The 17,940-nt window shown below is 33.8% G+C and overlaps 2 protein-coding genes across 2 annotated transcripts in view; one reads left to right on the top strand and one right to left on the bottom strand.

Moving 5' to 3' along the window:
- The window catches only part of LOC107489181 (probable terpene synthase 2), a 7,582-nt gene extending 867 nt beyond the window's left edge, over positions 1–6,715 (top strand). The window contains exons 2-7 of the mRNA XM_016109949.3: positions 532–808; positions 2,502–2,874; positions 3,003–3,221; positions 4,014–4,152; positions 5,848–6,096; positions 6,232–6,715. Coding sequence (XP_015965435.1) covers positions 532–808; positions 2,502–2,874; positions 3,003–3,221; positions 4,014–4,152; positions 5,848–6,096; positions 6,232–6,525 — 1,551 coding nt within the window. The 3' untranslated portion in view covers positions 6,526–6,715. The remainder of the gene's footprint in view (positions 1–531; positions 809–2,501; positions 2,875–3,002; positions 3,222–4,013; positions 4,153–5,847; positions 6,097–6,231) is intronic.
- Positions 6,716–13,892: 7,177 nt separating this feature from the next.
- LOC107489182 (uncharacterized) overlaps positions 13,893–17,940 on the bottom strand; it is a gene marked incomplete in the record, with an annotated part of 6,765 nt that continues 2,717 nt past the window's right edge. Inside the window, 6 exon segments of the mRNA XM_021142641.2 lie at positions 13,893–14,384; positions 14,912–15,045; positions 15,987–16,101; positions 16,218–16,352; positions 16,436–16,523; positions 17,681–17,778. Coding sequence (XP_020998300.1) covers positions 14,334–14,384; positions 14,912–15,045; positions 15,987–16,101; positions 16,218–16,352; positions 16,436–16,523; positions 17,681–17,778 — 621 coding nt within the window.

Here is a 17,940-nt window from a genome sequence, read left to right as displayed (position 1 = left end):
ATTATAATAAAAAAATAAACGATAAAAATTATTAAAATACTGATATCCTTAAAATACTTGAAATACTTCTATTAATTGAATCACCTCACAAGCTAATGAAAATATAGGACAATAAGGAAAAACATATGTACACCTATTACATCTACTATACTAGAGAGGGGCACCATGCCTCACAGTTATTAAAAGGTGAGAGAGTAGACACACAATAGAAATACATATATAAATAAAAATTGAGACTCTCAGACATTTTGTCTATTTTTATATTATATTTACCTAAAAAAAATAATTTTATTTATGCCTATATTATTTATGTTATTCTTCCATTATTGTTAATGTTTTTCTATTAGTGTATCGAGATTATTATCAAAACATGGTCTTATATATTGATACCAATACAATATAATATAATTGGTCATTTCTTATACTAAGGCATCCCTTCATCAATATCTTTGCTGGGGTAGCTATTATTAATAAGTATAGTTTAATTCACAGCCCATTAACTATTCTTTTTATCTTTTTCAACGCATGCAGGAGCTTGATCATATTGGAGCACAAATTGAAACTCTAAAGCAAGAAGTGACCAAAATGCTTACAGCAAGAGATGAGAAACCCTTGGCAAAACTTAACCTAATTGACTCAATATGTCGTTTGGGATTGCACTATCATTTTGAATGCGAAGTTGATGAAGTGTTACAACAAATTCACAAGGATTATACCACAAATGGGGAAATAAATCATGACGACAACCTTGCTTCCCTTGCTTTACTTTTTAGATTATTAAGGCAACAAGGATTTTACGTTTCCCCTAGTAAGTTTCAAGCTTATCTATTTATCTTAGATTTGTTTCTTCTTATTCAGATGAATAATGATACAATTTTCTATAACTACTATTCTAAACATTAAATAACAAAAGAAAAACAGATATATAATCAATATCTTAAAAAATAATATATCCTTTCTCTATTTGATTATATTCACAAGATATTTGGAAAGATTAATCAAAATGATCAATTATTTCTTCATTTGGAAACACTAATAGTGCAACTAGTAACTTTTGAGGGGTTTGGCAAAAAGGAGACAAATTTTATGGCTAATATTTTTCTCTTGCATAAAATATTAGTCAATTTTTTTCCCCACTAAAAGGCAGTACAAGAAATTAAAATGTTAATTAACCAATATTTGATCAGCCAACAAATGACCAAAAAATCCAACATTTAAAATATAATTTCTTTAATTTAGTTTAACTGATGTTGTTTTATTTTCTGTTAAACAAATTATTAGATCCCACACAAATCAGCAAGTAAACCATTTGTGAATCCTTCTTTTTTGGCGAAGAATGAGTTATTTTTTTAGTAAAAACCTCATGAAAAAAATTTATTTCGTACAATACATATATTTTTTTAAAAAATTTACATACATACCTAATTTTACTCTTTAGTGAAGTTTCCTTTAAAAGTTACTGTTTTCCTTGTTTCCTTTTGCATTTCCGTCCCAATTTCATTGAATTTTTTTTCTTTCCCATTATCACCATTTGCTTTGTATTCACCATCTTCCATCACAGTTATATTTTTTTTTTTTCTTCATTTCCATTTCGTTCTCATTTTCTAATTTTTCTTTATCACAATTTCACATACATTTCTCATACATACATCTTTTTTCATTTTTCTCATACATCTTTTTTTCATTTTCCTTTTTTTTTATTTATCACAATTTCATATACATTTTTCATGCGTGCATTTGCTCTCAATAATTGAATGAATACTAAAATTAAAATTTCAGCCATTGCTTTTTATTTGATGTTGTTTTAATTTTGCTTTGGATGTGCTCAAGATTAGATTAGGGATATTGTTTTTCATTTTATATAGATGAGAGAGAAGGTGCGAGAGACATTAAATTTGAATGTTTCTGTCTCTAATTATTTTACTAGGTCTCATTGGTCGTTGTTGGTTGAAAATTAAATTGGTTAAATAGTGTTTAGTTACTTTTTTTGTCAAAATTAAGAGTGAGATTTAAATTCGAAATTCTTAAATGAGAATACAAAAATTATGTCATTTAAATTATAATTCATTGACAAATAATATTAGTTATTTAGTAGTACTATGAATTACAAAAATATTCTATAAATATTAAAAAATAATTTTATATTTATGTATATTTAATCATGTTATTTTACACAACTTTTTAATAAAATAATTAATCTTTAGAATAATCAAATATTTAACATTGGTAGTTTTTTTTTTTGAAAAATTATTTTTGCTGTAAAGCATTTTTCTAAATTATCACTCAGTTTCAACTAGTCATTAGATAATTCTTCTATCTATTAACTAGTAGCCAATAACTGACACAAAAAACTTGTGTTCAAAATACAATATTTTTATAACAAAAACTAAATTATATACTTTATGTTCTATGCTATATATGAACTCCTCCTTAATTTTTGTAGTTGATTTATAACCTCTAATGGTTTCTCAACGTTGTGGTTATTCAATAAAACCTCTCAGATGTGTTCAAAAGGTTTAAGGATGTGCATGGAAATTTCAATGAAAAACTTGCCACAGATGTTGAGGGACTCTTAAGCTTATACGAAGCTTCACATCTTAGGATTCATGGAGAAAACATATTAGATGAAGCTCTTGTATTCACTTCGATTCATCTTAAATCCATTACAACCCAATTGAGCACTTCTCTTTCAGCAAAAGTCAATCGTGGCTTAAGTCAACCTCTCCACCATGGCTTGCCTAGGTTTGAGGCACGAAAATATATTTCAATTTATGAACAAGATCCTACCCATGATAAAATTATACTCTCTCTAGCAAAATTGGATTTCAATTTCCTACAAAACTTGTACCAAATGGAAGCCGGAAATATTTGCAAGTAAGCTCCTTAACCATAAACTCTTCTATTTATTATGCATTATACTATTATTAATTAATTAATTAAATTATTTTTCAGGAATCTAATACTACTCCTTATTGAAATACGCTATTTTTTTTTATTTTCAGGTGGTGGAAGGAGTTGGATGTACCTAGGAAACTACCATTTGTGCGAGATAGGATTGTGGAATGCTACTATTGGAGTTTGGGTGTTTACTTTGAGCCCCAATTTTGTCGAGCAAGAAAAATAATGACAAAAACACTCGGCATGTTATCAATCATTGATGATACATATGATGCATATGGAACAATTGATGAACTAGAACTTTTCACTCAGGCAATTGAGAGGTAGGATATCAATATTTATCATTACAGAACTTCAGTGACAAATAGATTAATTAGGAAATCATTTTTGATAGCCAATTTGAGTGAACCTTTTTTTTTTGAAATTTATCTTTATATTTACCATAAGTCTTCTTATTATTTTTTTTTAAACTCTCAATATATTAATACAATTTCATATTTTATTGCTGACCATCTTCTGACACTATTGTCACTAGTTACTAATTACTCTCCGATGATTGCTGTGGTCGACCATCCTAAAATTTTAAATCTTAAATTTTAAATTTTAAATACTAAATCTTAAACTTTAAATCCTAAATTTTTTAAAATGATAAAAATTAAAAAAATTTAATAGTAAATACCCAGCTGTGTATATATATTTAGAGTATATGTTTTGATTCAGATATAATTATAAAGAGTAATAAAATATAGTTTTTATCTTTAATGTTCTTGATTTCTTTAAAAATATTCTTAATATTTAATTTTATTTAGTTTGTCTTTAATATTTTTTATTTGTGTCAAAAGTATAATATTAATTCTATCTAAAATGATAGGGGCTAAATTGAAAATATTTAAGAATAATTTTGACTCAAATAAATTGAAAACGTTAAGGATAAAGTTAAATAAATTGAAAACGTGAAGTATAAAATTGATTAAAATTAAATACTAAAAATGTTATAAAAAAAATTACAAACTTTAGGAATAGAAAATATATTTTACCCTGACACTAAATATACTACTAGTCTCATCTCATTCAAGTTGAAAAGTTTGAGATAAAAATATTTCACATGATCTTAGGTGGGATATTAGTTGCTTGGATGATCTTCCAGAATACATGAGATTGTCATATAGTTCTCTCTTGAAATTTTATGAAGAAATGGCAGAAGAAATGGAGAAAGAAAGGCGAGTATATTGCACTGACTATTACCAAAAACAAGTATGTATCATTTTTCCCTTTTCCTGTTTGACAAAAAACTGGTTGTGTTCTCAACTTAAATAATTGATTAGAAATTAAACCACGTCATTCAACTATATCATAATATCAAGCATTCAAACTAATACGACATTGATGTTCTTTAATGTCAACCAAACATAACATAATATATTACCTGATTTATAAAATGTTAATTATTTAATTTGTGACAATATATCTAATATCCATCCATGTATGTATTTTATAAATGTATGATGAGACTCACATCTTTGAGATTCAGGTTACATTATGATTTTTTATTCTTTTGATGAAAGAGGTGATATATTATACTAAACATTTGCAATATTTTAATTTGTTAAAAAAATGATATCAATATAACTATGATAAATCAAGATATGATATACATAATATCACCTACATTGGTATATTTGAAAGATAGAAATTCACACAAAAAAAAAAAAGGAAAAAAGGTTCATATAATAAGAAAAGTTCACAAAACCGCGTATCGTCCAAACTTTTTTATAAATATACTGATAATAATGCTATCGTCCCTCTTAACAAATAAGTATAGAGAATTAATTTTTAATTGGTCAATATTATTAGTTCATTTTTATTGTAAACTTATTTTTTAGTCTTTTTTTTTAAAGAGTTTATATTAGGGTTTAGAATTTAAAATTAAATATATAAAATTTAAAATCTAAAATTTAAAATTTAAATAAATTGACTGAAAAAAAGTTAACTCCGATCCCTAATTGAACTTAAATGAAAAACACACATATCAAATATCATTATTTGTTATTGTTATTTTCTATTAAACCAAAAAAAATGATCTTAAACACAAATCGTTGGCAAAAGCACCGTCCAAATTTGTTAATAATAAAAATATTCTCAAAATATTTTAAAATGCAACAAAAATACCTAACCATTCAATATATATTTTTAAAAAAAGTTTTAGAGATTAAATTTTGATGTGGTTGTTTATAAGAATGATTAGAAAATTAAATATTTTTATTCTTAAAATTTATATTTTACAATAAATGGAAATTTTTGAAAAATGTTTTTAGAAAGAAAAAAAATATAGAGATCGAATTTTGGTTTCATATTTTGTATGCATGTTCTAAATAATTATCTAAACATTGTAACAAATTTTTGAAACAAATACACAAACAGTTTACCAAATACAAAAGTCACTTGTAGTAATTAGAAGAATTATATATTCTTGTTATTTTATCGTATTTTCACTACAAGGGATATGTGAACTAAATAGCTACGGTTTTTTATGTTTTACGACCATTTTAAATTGCTGCTAAACGATTTCATGACATTTGCTTGACTGTCAATCTTAATGTCGTCTGCAAAGAGATTCGTGGCATTGGCATAACCAGTAACCACTACTATATCTATGTTGTGGTGGTTTAGATTTGTGGCGGTTGCAAATTGCCGCTATTTCTAAAGATGAAATCTTTTGTTACTTTATTGTTAACAAATTTAGAGAATAGTTTAACGATTTAATAATTGAAGGCTATTTTTGGTGAAATATCCGCTATTTTGGATTATATACATAAAAGTTAATGTTTATCCTGCAAATGCATCATCCATCACATTGAATTTTGAGTAATGAAATTTATGAGTAGCTGAGGTTACATTCAAATTGGTGTTCTCATTTAAGTATTTAACAAAGGAATCTTGATGTGGCAGTTTAAAAAAGTAGTCCAAGCCTACATGGGTGAGGCGAGATGGTTCAACAACAATTATACACCCACAACAGAGGACTACATCCATACATCAACCATATCATGCACTTATCCATTGCTTACAACTGCTTCTTATATAGAAATGGAAGAAGGTGCCACACAAGATATTTTCAAATGGGTTGCTAGTGAACCCAAAATAGTTAAAGCTTCTTCCATTATTTGCAGGATCATGGACGACATTGTCTCCAATGAGGTATTTTATATGCACAACATAAATAGTATACAAGAATTAGACTGCATGCGTAATTGAATTTACAGTATAACACCTAAATTGGTTTCAACAAATTTTAAATTAGATATTTTAATCACAAACATCTTGTTTGATCAGTTTGAACAAGAAAGAGGACATGTTGTCTCAGTTCTAGAATGTTATATGAAAGAACATGGTGTATCAAGAGAAGAAGCTATTCAAGAATCACAAAAAAGAGTAACAGATGCTTGGAAGGATATTAACGAGGAATGTCTTAGGCCAACTCAAATTCCAATGCCTTTTCTGGTGCGTGTGGTCAACTTAGCAAGATACATGGCTGTGATGTACAAAGATGAAAATAGCTATACACATGCTGGAGGAGTAATGAAAGAGCACATTGAAGCTTTGCTGGTAGACCTCGTGCCAATATAAGAATTCACTTTTTTTTTGTGTGTCATCTTAGTGGCGTCATATGAATCTGAATCATTTGTAAAGTTTGTAATACTCAGACAGAATATGAAGTTCTATTTGCTAGTTTGAAGATGGCTAAAGAAGTGGAGATAGAAAATGTAGTAGTATTCAGTGACTTACAAGTAATAACTTCACAAATTAATAACACCTACCAAACTAAAGACCCCACTATGAAGAAGTATCTGGATGAAATACGAGAACAGTTGACACACTTTTCTGAAAGTGATGTCCGACATATAACTCGGGAATATAATTTCCGAGCTGATGCCTTATCAAAACTAGCCAGCACCAAGGCAGGGGACAATAATAGAAGTCTTATTCAGAAAACCCTACAAAAGCCATCCATATCAAAGGAAGAAGAAGTGTTGACCATACACAATCAACACCTAGGATGGATGGCTCCCATAGTCAGTTACCTCAAATTCGACTTGCTCTCCAACGATAAAAAGGATGCTAAAAGGCTTATAAAGGAGGTACAAAACTATACCCTATTTCACAATATCCTATACAAAAGAGGGATTTCAACACCCTTCTTAAGATACGTCTCGACCTCCAGCATGAAGGAAGTCTCGGAGGACGTACATAGTGGTATATGTAGAAATCACCTAGGCGGTTGGTCACTAGCTAAATAAGTAATCCGAACTGGCTTCTTCTGGCTGACCTTACAAAAAGAAGCGGCCGAGTTCGTCAAAACATGCCTACCTTGTCAAAAACATGCCAATTTCCATGTAGCACCTCCTGAGGAACTCATCAGCGTCACCTCACCTTGGCCATTTGCTAAATGGGAGTTGGATCTACTTGGACCATTCCCCCAAGCCACAGGCCAAGTCAAGTACCTCATAGTAGGGGTTGACTATTTTACTAAGTGGATTGAGGTAAAACTATTGGCGACCATCACTGCTCAAAGAAGTCAGAAATTCTTGTATAAAAATATAGTCACAAGGTTTGGAATTCCCCGTTCCATCACCACGGATAATAGAACCCAATTTACCGACTCGACCTTCAGAAACCTAGTGTCCGACTTGAAAATCAAGCACGAGTTCACGTCCGTAGAGCACCCTCAAGCCAATGGACAAGCTGAAGCTACCAACAAAGTCATATTGGTTGGGTTAAAGCGTTGATTACAAGACGCGAAAGGAGCTTGGGCTGACGAGCTCCCTCAAGTCTTGTGGGCTTATCGAACTATTCCACATTCCACAACGGGAAAAACACCCTTCCGACTCGCATGCGGAATGGAAGCAGTAATCCCCATTGAAATAGCTGAAGAATCACATAGAGTTCTATTTTATGACGAAAGAGCTAATGCCCAGGCTCAGAGAGAAGAGGTCGACCTCCTATATGAAGTGCGAGAAAAATCTCAGATTAAGGAAGAAGCTCTAAAGTAGAGGATGGCTCTAAGGTACAACAAGAAGGTAATCAAAAGGAGGTTCACCATCAATGACCTCGTCTTGATTCAGAACGACATTGGAAGATAGAAGTCGGGTGAACGGAAGCTAGCTGCCAACTGGAAGGGACCTTATAGGATAATAGAGGTTCTAAGTAAAGGTTCGTATAAGGTGTCCGACCTCCAAGGACGGGAGCTCCTGAGGTCTTGGCACGCTTGTAACCTAAAAAGATACTACAGCTAAAAGCCTTGTACCTAAGTGCACTCTTTTTCCCAAGAAATAAGGATTTTTTAATGAGGCACAAGTACAAGGACTAGGGGTACCAAAGCTTTTAGTATATAGCTCTGTAAAGGAATTCTCTAAACAATAATAAAAGATTCCTGATCTATTTCTTTTTTAAAGTTTCCTATCTGAAACACATTAACTTAAGCTCGACAAACTATAAAAATCATTGACCGACCTAAAATGGTCGGCAAGATAAAACGACGAAGTACAAGTAAATGTAAGAAGTTATATAACTAACTCGTAAAAAAGTGACCTCAAAACAGGTAGGAACAAAAATGGAGTTGCAAAAGTAACTAAGCAAAGACTGACTACTTGAATTCAGGCCTATTAAAGGAAATTAACAAACAAAAACTCAAGAATTAAAACACAATGTGCATTACTAAGGCAAAAAGGTACTACATAAAAGAGTTCTGGACATTGCTTAATAAAGGTTGTGAAACAAACAACTAAACAATAGAAGCAAAGTGCTTACGAAGCTACCAATTGCTACAAACCAGATTGTTTTGAAAGCCTACAGGTCGGGCTACTACAAAATAATAAAAGAGATTTGAAAAGAACTCAAGCCTCCTTGCTGAAAAGGGGGTTAAGTTTCTCGCCAGTAGCTTCATCCCTTTGGGGAGAAGAAGGTAGCACGGAAACAGCAATATCTTCAAGTGAGGCTCCCAAGGAGGAAGTCGGAGCTATCGGAGGTCCCGAGGTGGAAGACAGACTGGCTCGAGCTCCAAAAGACTGCGGATCCTGGGTAGGCACCTCCTCATCCTCTTAATCAACTGCAGGAACGATCTTCCCGTCCACCACTATATTATCCGTACTAAAAAGCATAGATCGAGGTCGGGGGCCAAAACCTTAACTTGGGCTTCAAGGTTCTCAAACATTTCATCCATACCCAAGGCAGCCGTCTCATGGAACCCAGCCAACTCCTCTTTCAGTTTCTCTAGTTCCTTCTCCTGAGCCAGCCTCTCCCCAAAGACCTTAGTATAGCTTTCCTGGTATGTCTTGGCTTTCTCCTCGGCCAATGCAGCAGCTGCTTCTGACTTGTTCGTCCTCTCCCGAGCTCTTTCCAAGTCAGCCTTCAAGGTGTCCCTCTCTTTCTCCAACTCCACCTTGATTTCACTCAGCCTCTCCATGTCGACTCGGGCAGCTACCAAAGCCTCAGAAGTAGCTTGAATCGGAGAACTTTGCAACTCCTTGGAAAGTTGAGAGCATACTCCAATGAGATGGAGACCCCCACAGGGCAGGGTCTGGAGATGATTCTGGATCACCACATCATCCATACTCATGCGCTGATGAGGGACGAGGTTCTCCTCTCCCCAGGACAAAGCATCGAAATTCTTGGTATAGATGCTCTCTTCTTCATCAAGTTTCTGTATTTTGGGAGGTGATTCTGTGGATGAAGGAGACGAAGAAGTGGAGTCTGAAGAGATAAGCTGGGAAAGGGAGGTCGGGATAATAATTTTCGGATCAGAAGGACTCGACCCCGACCTCTTCCATGGCATAGATCAGGTAGAATTACCAATCTCCTGCTATGAAGGACCATCCTCGACCTCCTTTTGCAACTAGAGGTTCTGAGCCACCATCGTCTTTTTGGTGTTCCGAAGAACTTCATAGCAGATTTAAGAGCCATAACCTCTGCAATAACAAAACATGATATGATTCAAATCAACATCTAATAAACGAGAATAAACTAAAAGGCAAGGGAAGAGGCACTACCAATGTCCGACTTCAGAAGGCTAGGATCCCCAAATACCTCTTTGTGTCCAAATGAAGATCTTGACCCCAGGTACCCAGAATAAATTCTACTACCCCCCTTTCTAAATCATCTAAGTTAGAAAGATCATGCATAACAATCTCAAAGGTGTCCTATCAATACAAAGGGAACAAGCTTTCCCGGTTCTCAAACAAGAAGAAAGATCGGACACCCACTATACCCTTGACCTTAAAGAAGTTGTATTTAAAGTCGTGAAAGGAGTAGTCAAAGATGGAAAACGCCTTCCAACCTTGTATAGCTCGGAAAGATATCCACCCCAACTTCTTGGTTGAACTATACGGTTTGGTGGCTACAAAAAGGTAGAAGAAAACATTCAAAGAAGGCTGAACATCCAATCCTTGACACAAGAGCTGAAACATTTTCATAAAGGCCCAAGAATTTGAGTGCAGCTGAGAAGGGGTAAGATTGGAAGATCGTAAGACCTCCATCTCGAAGTCAGTAAAAGAAAGTCAGACACCTAGCCTCCAGATCGTAAGACCTCCATCTCAAAGCAAAGCCAACAACAAAGCAACTCACATGCAATCAGAAAGGAGAAGCCTGAGGAAAAAGAAAAGGAACCAACATTGAAGAAGACCGTAAGGAAGAAAGGAAGAGCACGTCTAAAGAACAACAAAACGCGAACAATCCTCTTCATGCCGACAAGAACAGATAACCCTTCATGCTGCCAAGATTGAGAAATCTCGAAGAAACAGAACCGGATGAAATGACATGGAGAATACTTTGGTAAAGAAGAAAGCAAAACAGCTTCTCAGAAACAAACAAAAAGAAGAAGAGGGGCTAAAAACTCCCCTTTGTTAGGAACAACGAATCAGAAACGGCTCTTTTACCCCCTCTTTAAAGAGCGTGAATCCCCAAGAGCAAACCACCGCACAGAATTCGACGGTCATTAAAACCCCAACGTTCAAAAAATCAAATGAAGTCGGGTGTCACCGACAAGATCAAGACCTGACCTCCCTAATAGAAGCCACGAAATGCATGAGCCCGACCTGTAAAAGAAACAGACTCAAGTAGGGGCACTGTTCATACCCTGACCCAAAAAATAAAAGTCAAGCCCAATAACCCAAAAAGGCCTACCAATAAAGGTGGACTTCATGACAAGTCCGACCTCTTTAAAGAGGTTAGACATCGACATAAAGGCGCAGCTCTACTTGACTAAACAAGTAACTACCCCCTTAAATCTATACCTCATCTAGAAGGAGAATCCCCAACAAACTCCCAAGATAAAGGGAATGCTTATCTATCAAAAAAGATAGAACTACCCAACAAAGGTAGTTATCTACTCTACTATAAATACACTGGTACCCTCCCCCCAGGTATAATTCACGCTCCAATCTACTAAAAACCTGCTTAAAGCCCTTACTAACTTAAGTATCGGAGTCTCTTGCAGGTACCATCCCCCACCTCCTCACAAGGAACTCAGACAGGCGACACCTCAGCATCCAAAAAGATTGGATGCTGCCACTCAAAGGGACCTGGACCTCACATTCCGGCCTGAATCAGTAACCCTCGGAACAAGTATCAATGTGCTTTTTTCCACTCATCTAACATCTTTTTTTACCTTAAAATCTCATTAAAAAGCTTGGTTAACTAACTGATGCTTTTCTCTCCAAGGCCCTTCCAAACTTCAATCGGAATATTATCGGTTTTATTGTCCTGCCATTTTTCATCCGCTTTAGAGCTTCCTTTATCTCGAAATCTCAAATGCTTCAATAGTAGTTGAAGTTTAACAAATGAAATTTTACTAATTTATGTATGTGAATTCTGAAAAATGTGAGTGCAAACTGTATTGATTCATATGTGCAAATTCTGGTAAATATAAATGCAAATGTTAGTAAAAAATGTTAGTCAAAAATGATATTATTTACTGGCAATATAAGATTGCTCAATAAAAGATCCTCATAAGAAAAAAAACCGTATTACTTAAATTGTTACGGTACTAAATCCTCATTGCTACAAAGAAATAGTAGAAAAAGATAAAAGTTATATAACATAAACGTAATCTTGTAAAATATAGTAACTTTCTCTTACAACAATATCTTATAAAATAATTTCCTAACCATATCTACAACTAAACTAAACAATTGTTTCCATCAAAAAGCAATAATATAAAGAGGCCTGTTACACAGTCAAGCCTTTTTGGCTTACAAGCTATACAAGTTGGTCCAAGTTCAAGAAAAAACACGCGCACCCCTCCTTTAAAATCGAGCGTCTAACGCACGCGTTCATTATGCCGCACTCTTCCTCTTCTTCCTCAATCAAAACGCAAACTGTCAAGAATCAAGTGACATTCGAAACAAAAGACACGTTCCAAGTCCTCGCAAAGAGTATAAGAAATCAAGAAGAAAAGATACAAATCTCCATAAAAAATCACCAGAAAAAACGAAGAAACATTATTCAAGGTACTGTTCTTCTAGTTTTTTTTTTCTAGATTGTCTCTGCCATGTGCCTCATCTTTAACCAGCAAAACATTAAAAGATTTCAAGAAGAAATATACTGTCTCTCCCATGTTTTGGGTGTATTTCTTAATTCCTTTGGGTATATTTCTGTAACCGTTTAGGTGTATTTCTATAATCCTTTCTGTAACCGTTGGGTGTATTTATGTAATCGTTTGAGGGTATTTCTATAATCGTTTGGGTGTATTTTTAAAGTTCCATTATCTTCAAAACAATTTCAAAGCTTGATTTTAGAAACCATGAAAATTGAAAAAAAAAAACGAAGCAAGAAGGAGATCCAACAAATTTGGCAAGAAATTCGAAAAAAAAAAACGAAATCTTTTGAAAAATGGAAGTTATATATTTGCGCGTTAATTGATTTGAATTGATTTAAAAGTTTGTTAAAGAGGCACGTAACATAAGCAGCACGTTTAGTGGATTTTGTTTTCTTCAGACTTGTAAAGCTTGTAAGCGCAAAACACTTGTATGTAGAAATTAATCCTAATACAAAAAGACTACTCGGGGATATAAATATTATGCTTTTTGGATAAAGAGAGTTGGCAAAGTATTTGATGGAGTTGCATGTGAGAGTTTCATTTGATGAACTACAAAAATAATTACAGGATTGTCCCACCTCACTTTCTTATTAATAATCACCAACTTCTGAAAATTAAGTTTAAACTCCAAAAGAGGGTGATCCACACCCAACGACAGTCCAAAAGAGGGAAGCTTTACTGCGATGGAGTTATTCCCAAATTCATCAGTTACAAGTTCCAAAATAGCTAATTGGATTCTCCACCGAAGAAAGGCTCATTACCGCTGAGGGTGAAGAAATGAAGGGCGTTAGCAATAGAAGAGCATTCTCAACGAAAAAAGAGATGGTACCGTAAAACTGGTTTGCGCTCAAATCAACATGTTATACATAGTGAACAGCAACAAGAACATCAGCTATGTCATCCCAGCGTTCAATGGAGTGTAAATAGAGGACCCTGAGTCGCAGAGGTTTTGGAGGTGCTAGGAAAGCCACCCTTAAAGCGGTTAAGGGAGAGCTGGACATGGACGAGGCCCCTAGATCATTAATCCGTGCAGGATGCGGTTGTAGAAGATGTGTGAGAGATCGAGGTGGTGGGTGAAGAAGGAGGTAGATAGGCGACCGGTGAGTTGGTTACCAGAGAGGCTGAAGTTGCAGAGTAAGAACATGAAACTTGAGCTTGCAGCCTAGACAGAGGCAGTCGAGGATGATGGCAGTTACGTTTTTGGATACCTCGTCACAAACCACTCCCTCCCAGGTAGGGAAGTTGGAGGAGTCTGCAGAGGCAGAGGGATTCCATGAGTTAAGGACGTGGTGGAGTCCATATGCGATTTTCAAAAATATTATTAATAAATACAGATAAATGAATTGAGACATTTTTTTTAAATATTTTTGATAATGGAACTATTATAGACAACTCCATCAAATACTTTTCCAAGAGAGTTTGTATTCATTCATATTAGTAAAATATAACATGTCTTACCTTAAGGAGTCTCAGCTTTGTTTTGGTACATAGTATTAACGGATCTAAATATAGCAAACAGTCAAACACCATGTTACATGTTATCCAAGATTTTAGTACACCATTACTCCCCCGTCATATAACGGAGACCAACATTGGATTGAGATGCTGAAGCTCCATGCTATTCCAATTTCCAACCAACCTAGACTCGTGTTATGAAATTTGACAACACTGCCCTTCAAAAGTTGGAAATAAAATTAAAAATAAAAAAGAAAAATGAATTTCTGTGCTTTCTTCTCGTCTGGGTACAAAACAAACTAATAAAACTGAACCAAAATTTTGTTTCTCCTATCGCACCTCTCCTTTCCTCTCCTATCAATGACCAGTGCCGAGTCACCAAGTGCAACTACCGTACTGATACCTCCCTTTGTCTTTCATCGGCATCATCACGCTCAACCTGAAATGAGAAATCATGGTTGTAATATCAGGTTGCAAAGAAACACAATTGGTATGTTCTTGTTATAAGCAAAACATAACCAGAAGTTTATATATCAATCACAGATGTTTATATATCAATCGCGAGTAGGATTGTACGAACAAGGATTTGACCAATCACAAATCATTGTTAGTACATTGATAACGGAAGTACAAATAACATAAAGCTGAAAGCTGAAGCAATTGGGTTTTGTAAATAGTTTCCTTAAGTGGAGCATTCAATTCTTTTTTCAATCCCAAAATCTTAAGGAAAATTATGCATTCTGCGATCATTGAGTATATACATACAGGCAGATCAATAAAAGATCTAGTCTATGGCATCATCTATTTATTAATTTTGGAATCCCTATACCCTAAAGCACCATTAAGAAGTGGTTAACTTCTGGACAAGTTTTCGTTTACAGAAATTAATTCATATCAGAACAAAAACCAGCGTTTAAAAGAGAAATGATATCATTTTTTCAATTGAAGGGAGCAATATAGATTTACCTCAACAAGGACCTTTGCCTTCTTTGATTTAAGATCAACAGAATCCTTCTCAGATTTCATTGAAGCTAACTTATTCTTCCGTTTCACCCTTCTCTGAGCAGCTGCTTCTGCCTCTTCATCTTCAGAGCTTCCAGCTGCATTAGAAAACTCTGTTATGCTTTTGATTTTCAAATGCATTCATTTCCTAGTTTATCTCATTTTTCTAAACTCAACCACAGAGCTCCAACTCCACATGCACAGCTTTTCACCTCCAACATATAAGAAAAATAATAGACAACACTAGTCAAAAGAAATGTATTATATCATGGTAACTGTTATATGACATTTATTTTATTTTGTTTGCTAGAAGCCAACAAATATGTTGGAATGTACAACAAATGGCATCAAAATTACAGTATATTTGATGAGAAAATACCACTCTGATATGTGATTATGATGTTTTTCCAGCTCAGATGAAATGAATCACTTGACTCACTAAAATATCAATCTGTTATGATAAAAAAGGGCAATAACAGAAAGAACCAGCAAAACACTGAGGAACACATAGCTGTAGATTCACAAGTAGTAGAAATGGGCAAAGGTCTCGGCCAAAATTACCAACTCCAAGCTAGGAGACTATTTGGTGACTATGTGAGGGAAGTTGGTATGACATTGCTCAGGCCTCAAATGTAGTATAGCTCAGTTTTGTTCCTGAATATATCCTCCAATTCTACTTCCAGTTAGTTCACATCAATACTTCTCGGTATCCCTTCACTCGTACTTTATACATATAATCATAGAAAACCCCACCAAATACTTCTCTACAACTTCCTAAACTTTCTTATCACTCTTGTAATCCCGCATATTGGTATTGGATTTATATATTACTTGGTTTTCAGGTCTCAATTAAACATTGAGGAATATATTTTGCTGAAATCACTGGGTGAATAGGTTGCAACCATCACACAATCATATCCAATCCAAAATCCATGAAACTGGATTTGAACAATGCAAAATAAAAATTTCTTTCCATTAAAGAATATTTTTTGAAATTGCTTTAAGATCTATTCTCTAAACTGAACTGTCTAATCCTTACCATTTTCATCATTGTCATCGCCACCAGCATCATCAATTCTAAAATTAACAAAATCCTCCATGTCATCTTCCTCTTCAAGTTCATCATAACCTTCCACATACTCTATCTCTGCTTCCTGTTTAATAACCAAAAACGAAAAAGAAGTTAAATACAAGGCAACATATTGTTCAAGTAAAATTTCAAACAGTTTTGCATGAAACATATACGACAACAGAAAATGCAGATGCATACCTCCTCCTCTTCCTCAGCAGGTTGAAGGTTGTCCATATCAAGAACTTTATTGTATTGTTCAATAGGATAATTGTAAATGTCACTTTGTTGATAAACTCCTTTTTGAAGGCGCTCCAGTAGCTCTTTCTCAATAGACTAAGTAAAATATAAGCACTGGTGAGGAAACCAAATACAACACAAAATTCATGTGTGCAGGAAACACTAGTATTAACTATAACCTTTTCTAACAAAGCTGCCTTTTCAGCCTTCTCTTGTCTTCTAGCCTCTCTCTTTATCTCCTTCCTCGGAGTTGTCATTATTTTCTCCCTTTAAGACAACCATTATAAACATGATAAATTAGATCAGTAATATGGAGAAACTGAAATTAACTTTCAACGAGAGCACACAAAAGATAAATAAATAATTGATGAAAGAGAAGAAAATTTGTTATATGTATGTAATTTTGTAATTGTAGGAAAACAGATCAATTAACAAAAATCTGATGAATCCCTATAATCACAAACAATATTAGCCCAAGGAAGACACAAGCTACATATATGCACAAATAGATTTCAAGTTTCTCACATCTTCAATGATTATCAAACTTGTATATCCTATCCTATCCTATCTTAACCTCTCCTGGGGTGGAACAGGTGGGGTAGACTCCAGACACAATATGAGATTGTAACACAGAATTAAGCATGTTGGTAGCAGCCAAACATCTATTTCGCTTATCTGGTTTCCACGATGTCCAGTAGTTGACTTTATGTCTGCTTAAATATATATATATATATCAGACTATATTGATAGCTTGGATCTAAATGAAGCCTCAGATTCAAAGACAATTTCATTATTCTATAATGCGTACCAAAACTCACTGTTAGTAGACAATCTTCATCACTCAGATTTAATTGATATGTCCACAAGATTGAATTTAAATGGTAAATTCATTTCAACAAAATTTCATTTCTTCATAAATCATAACTAATTATATGTTTTCCTCCCACATACAGATCTTGACTAATCATAATTTGTGTTGGTTTGGATTGGCTTTTGAGTTAAAAAAAGTACTTTTTTTTCAAAAATAAAGTACTTTTATTCAATTTTAACATCTTTTTAAAGAAGTACTTTTATTAAAAAAAGAAAATTATTTGCTTTTTCTAAAAACTAACAATACCTTGCTTTAAAAAAAAAAAACAAAAGCAAAAGACGTTTTTAATACTTGAAAACAATTTAAAAGAAGACCTATCCAAATGTGAAATAGCTTTTGTCTATTAAAAAAAATCTTCCTAAAAAAGATGAAAAAAATAAGTACTTTTTTCAAAAGCCAATACAAACTGACCCTATATGCTCCAAACCACAAGCAGAAATCAATTAATAAACAATTTAGAGCACCACAGAGATGACCTTACTATGGAGAAATTAGGCATTCCTTGACATTAAAAGACGATAAACAACAAACAATTCAACTTCATAGTTCATACCTTGTCTTCAACGCAAGTTTCCTCATGCGTATCCGCATCTGGGTCATTTTGGTCAATCGTTGCTTTGTTTTGTGTATAAGAAGCTTAGGCCAATACATCTATCAATGAGCCAATGCAAAAAGGTGAGACAACCAATTCTGAAAAGTACGAGTAAAAACATCGAATATTCAAATTTTCAAACATAAAAACACGCATGGATCTGCAGTACCAGATGTTTGTCAATGACTTCAAGTGCCTTTTCATAATTCCTTGGCAGCTTA

Source organism: Arachis duranensis, chromosome 5, assembly GCF_000817695.3.
Source record: "Arachis duranensis cultivar V14167 chromosome 5, aradu.V14167.gnm2.J7QH, whole genome shotgun sequence".
NCBI classification, from domain to species: Eukaryota; Viridiplantae; Streptophyta; class Magnoliopsida; order Fabales; family Fabaceae; genus Arachis; species Arachis duranensis.
This window is presented reverse-complemented; position numbering and strand designations above follow the sequence as displayed.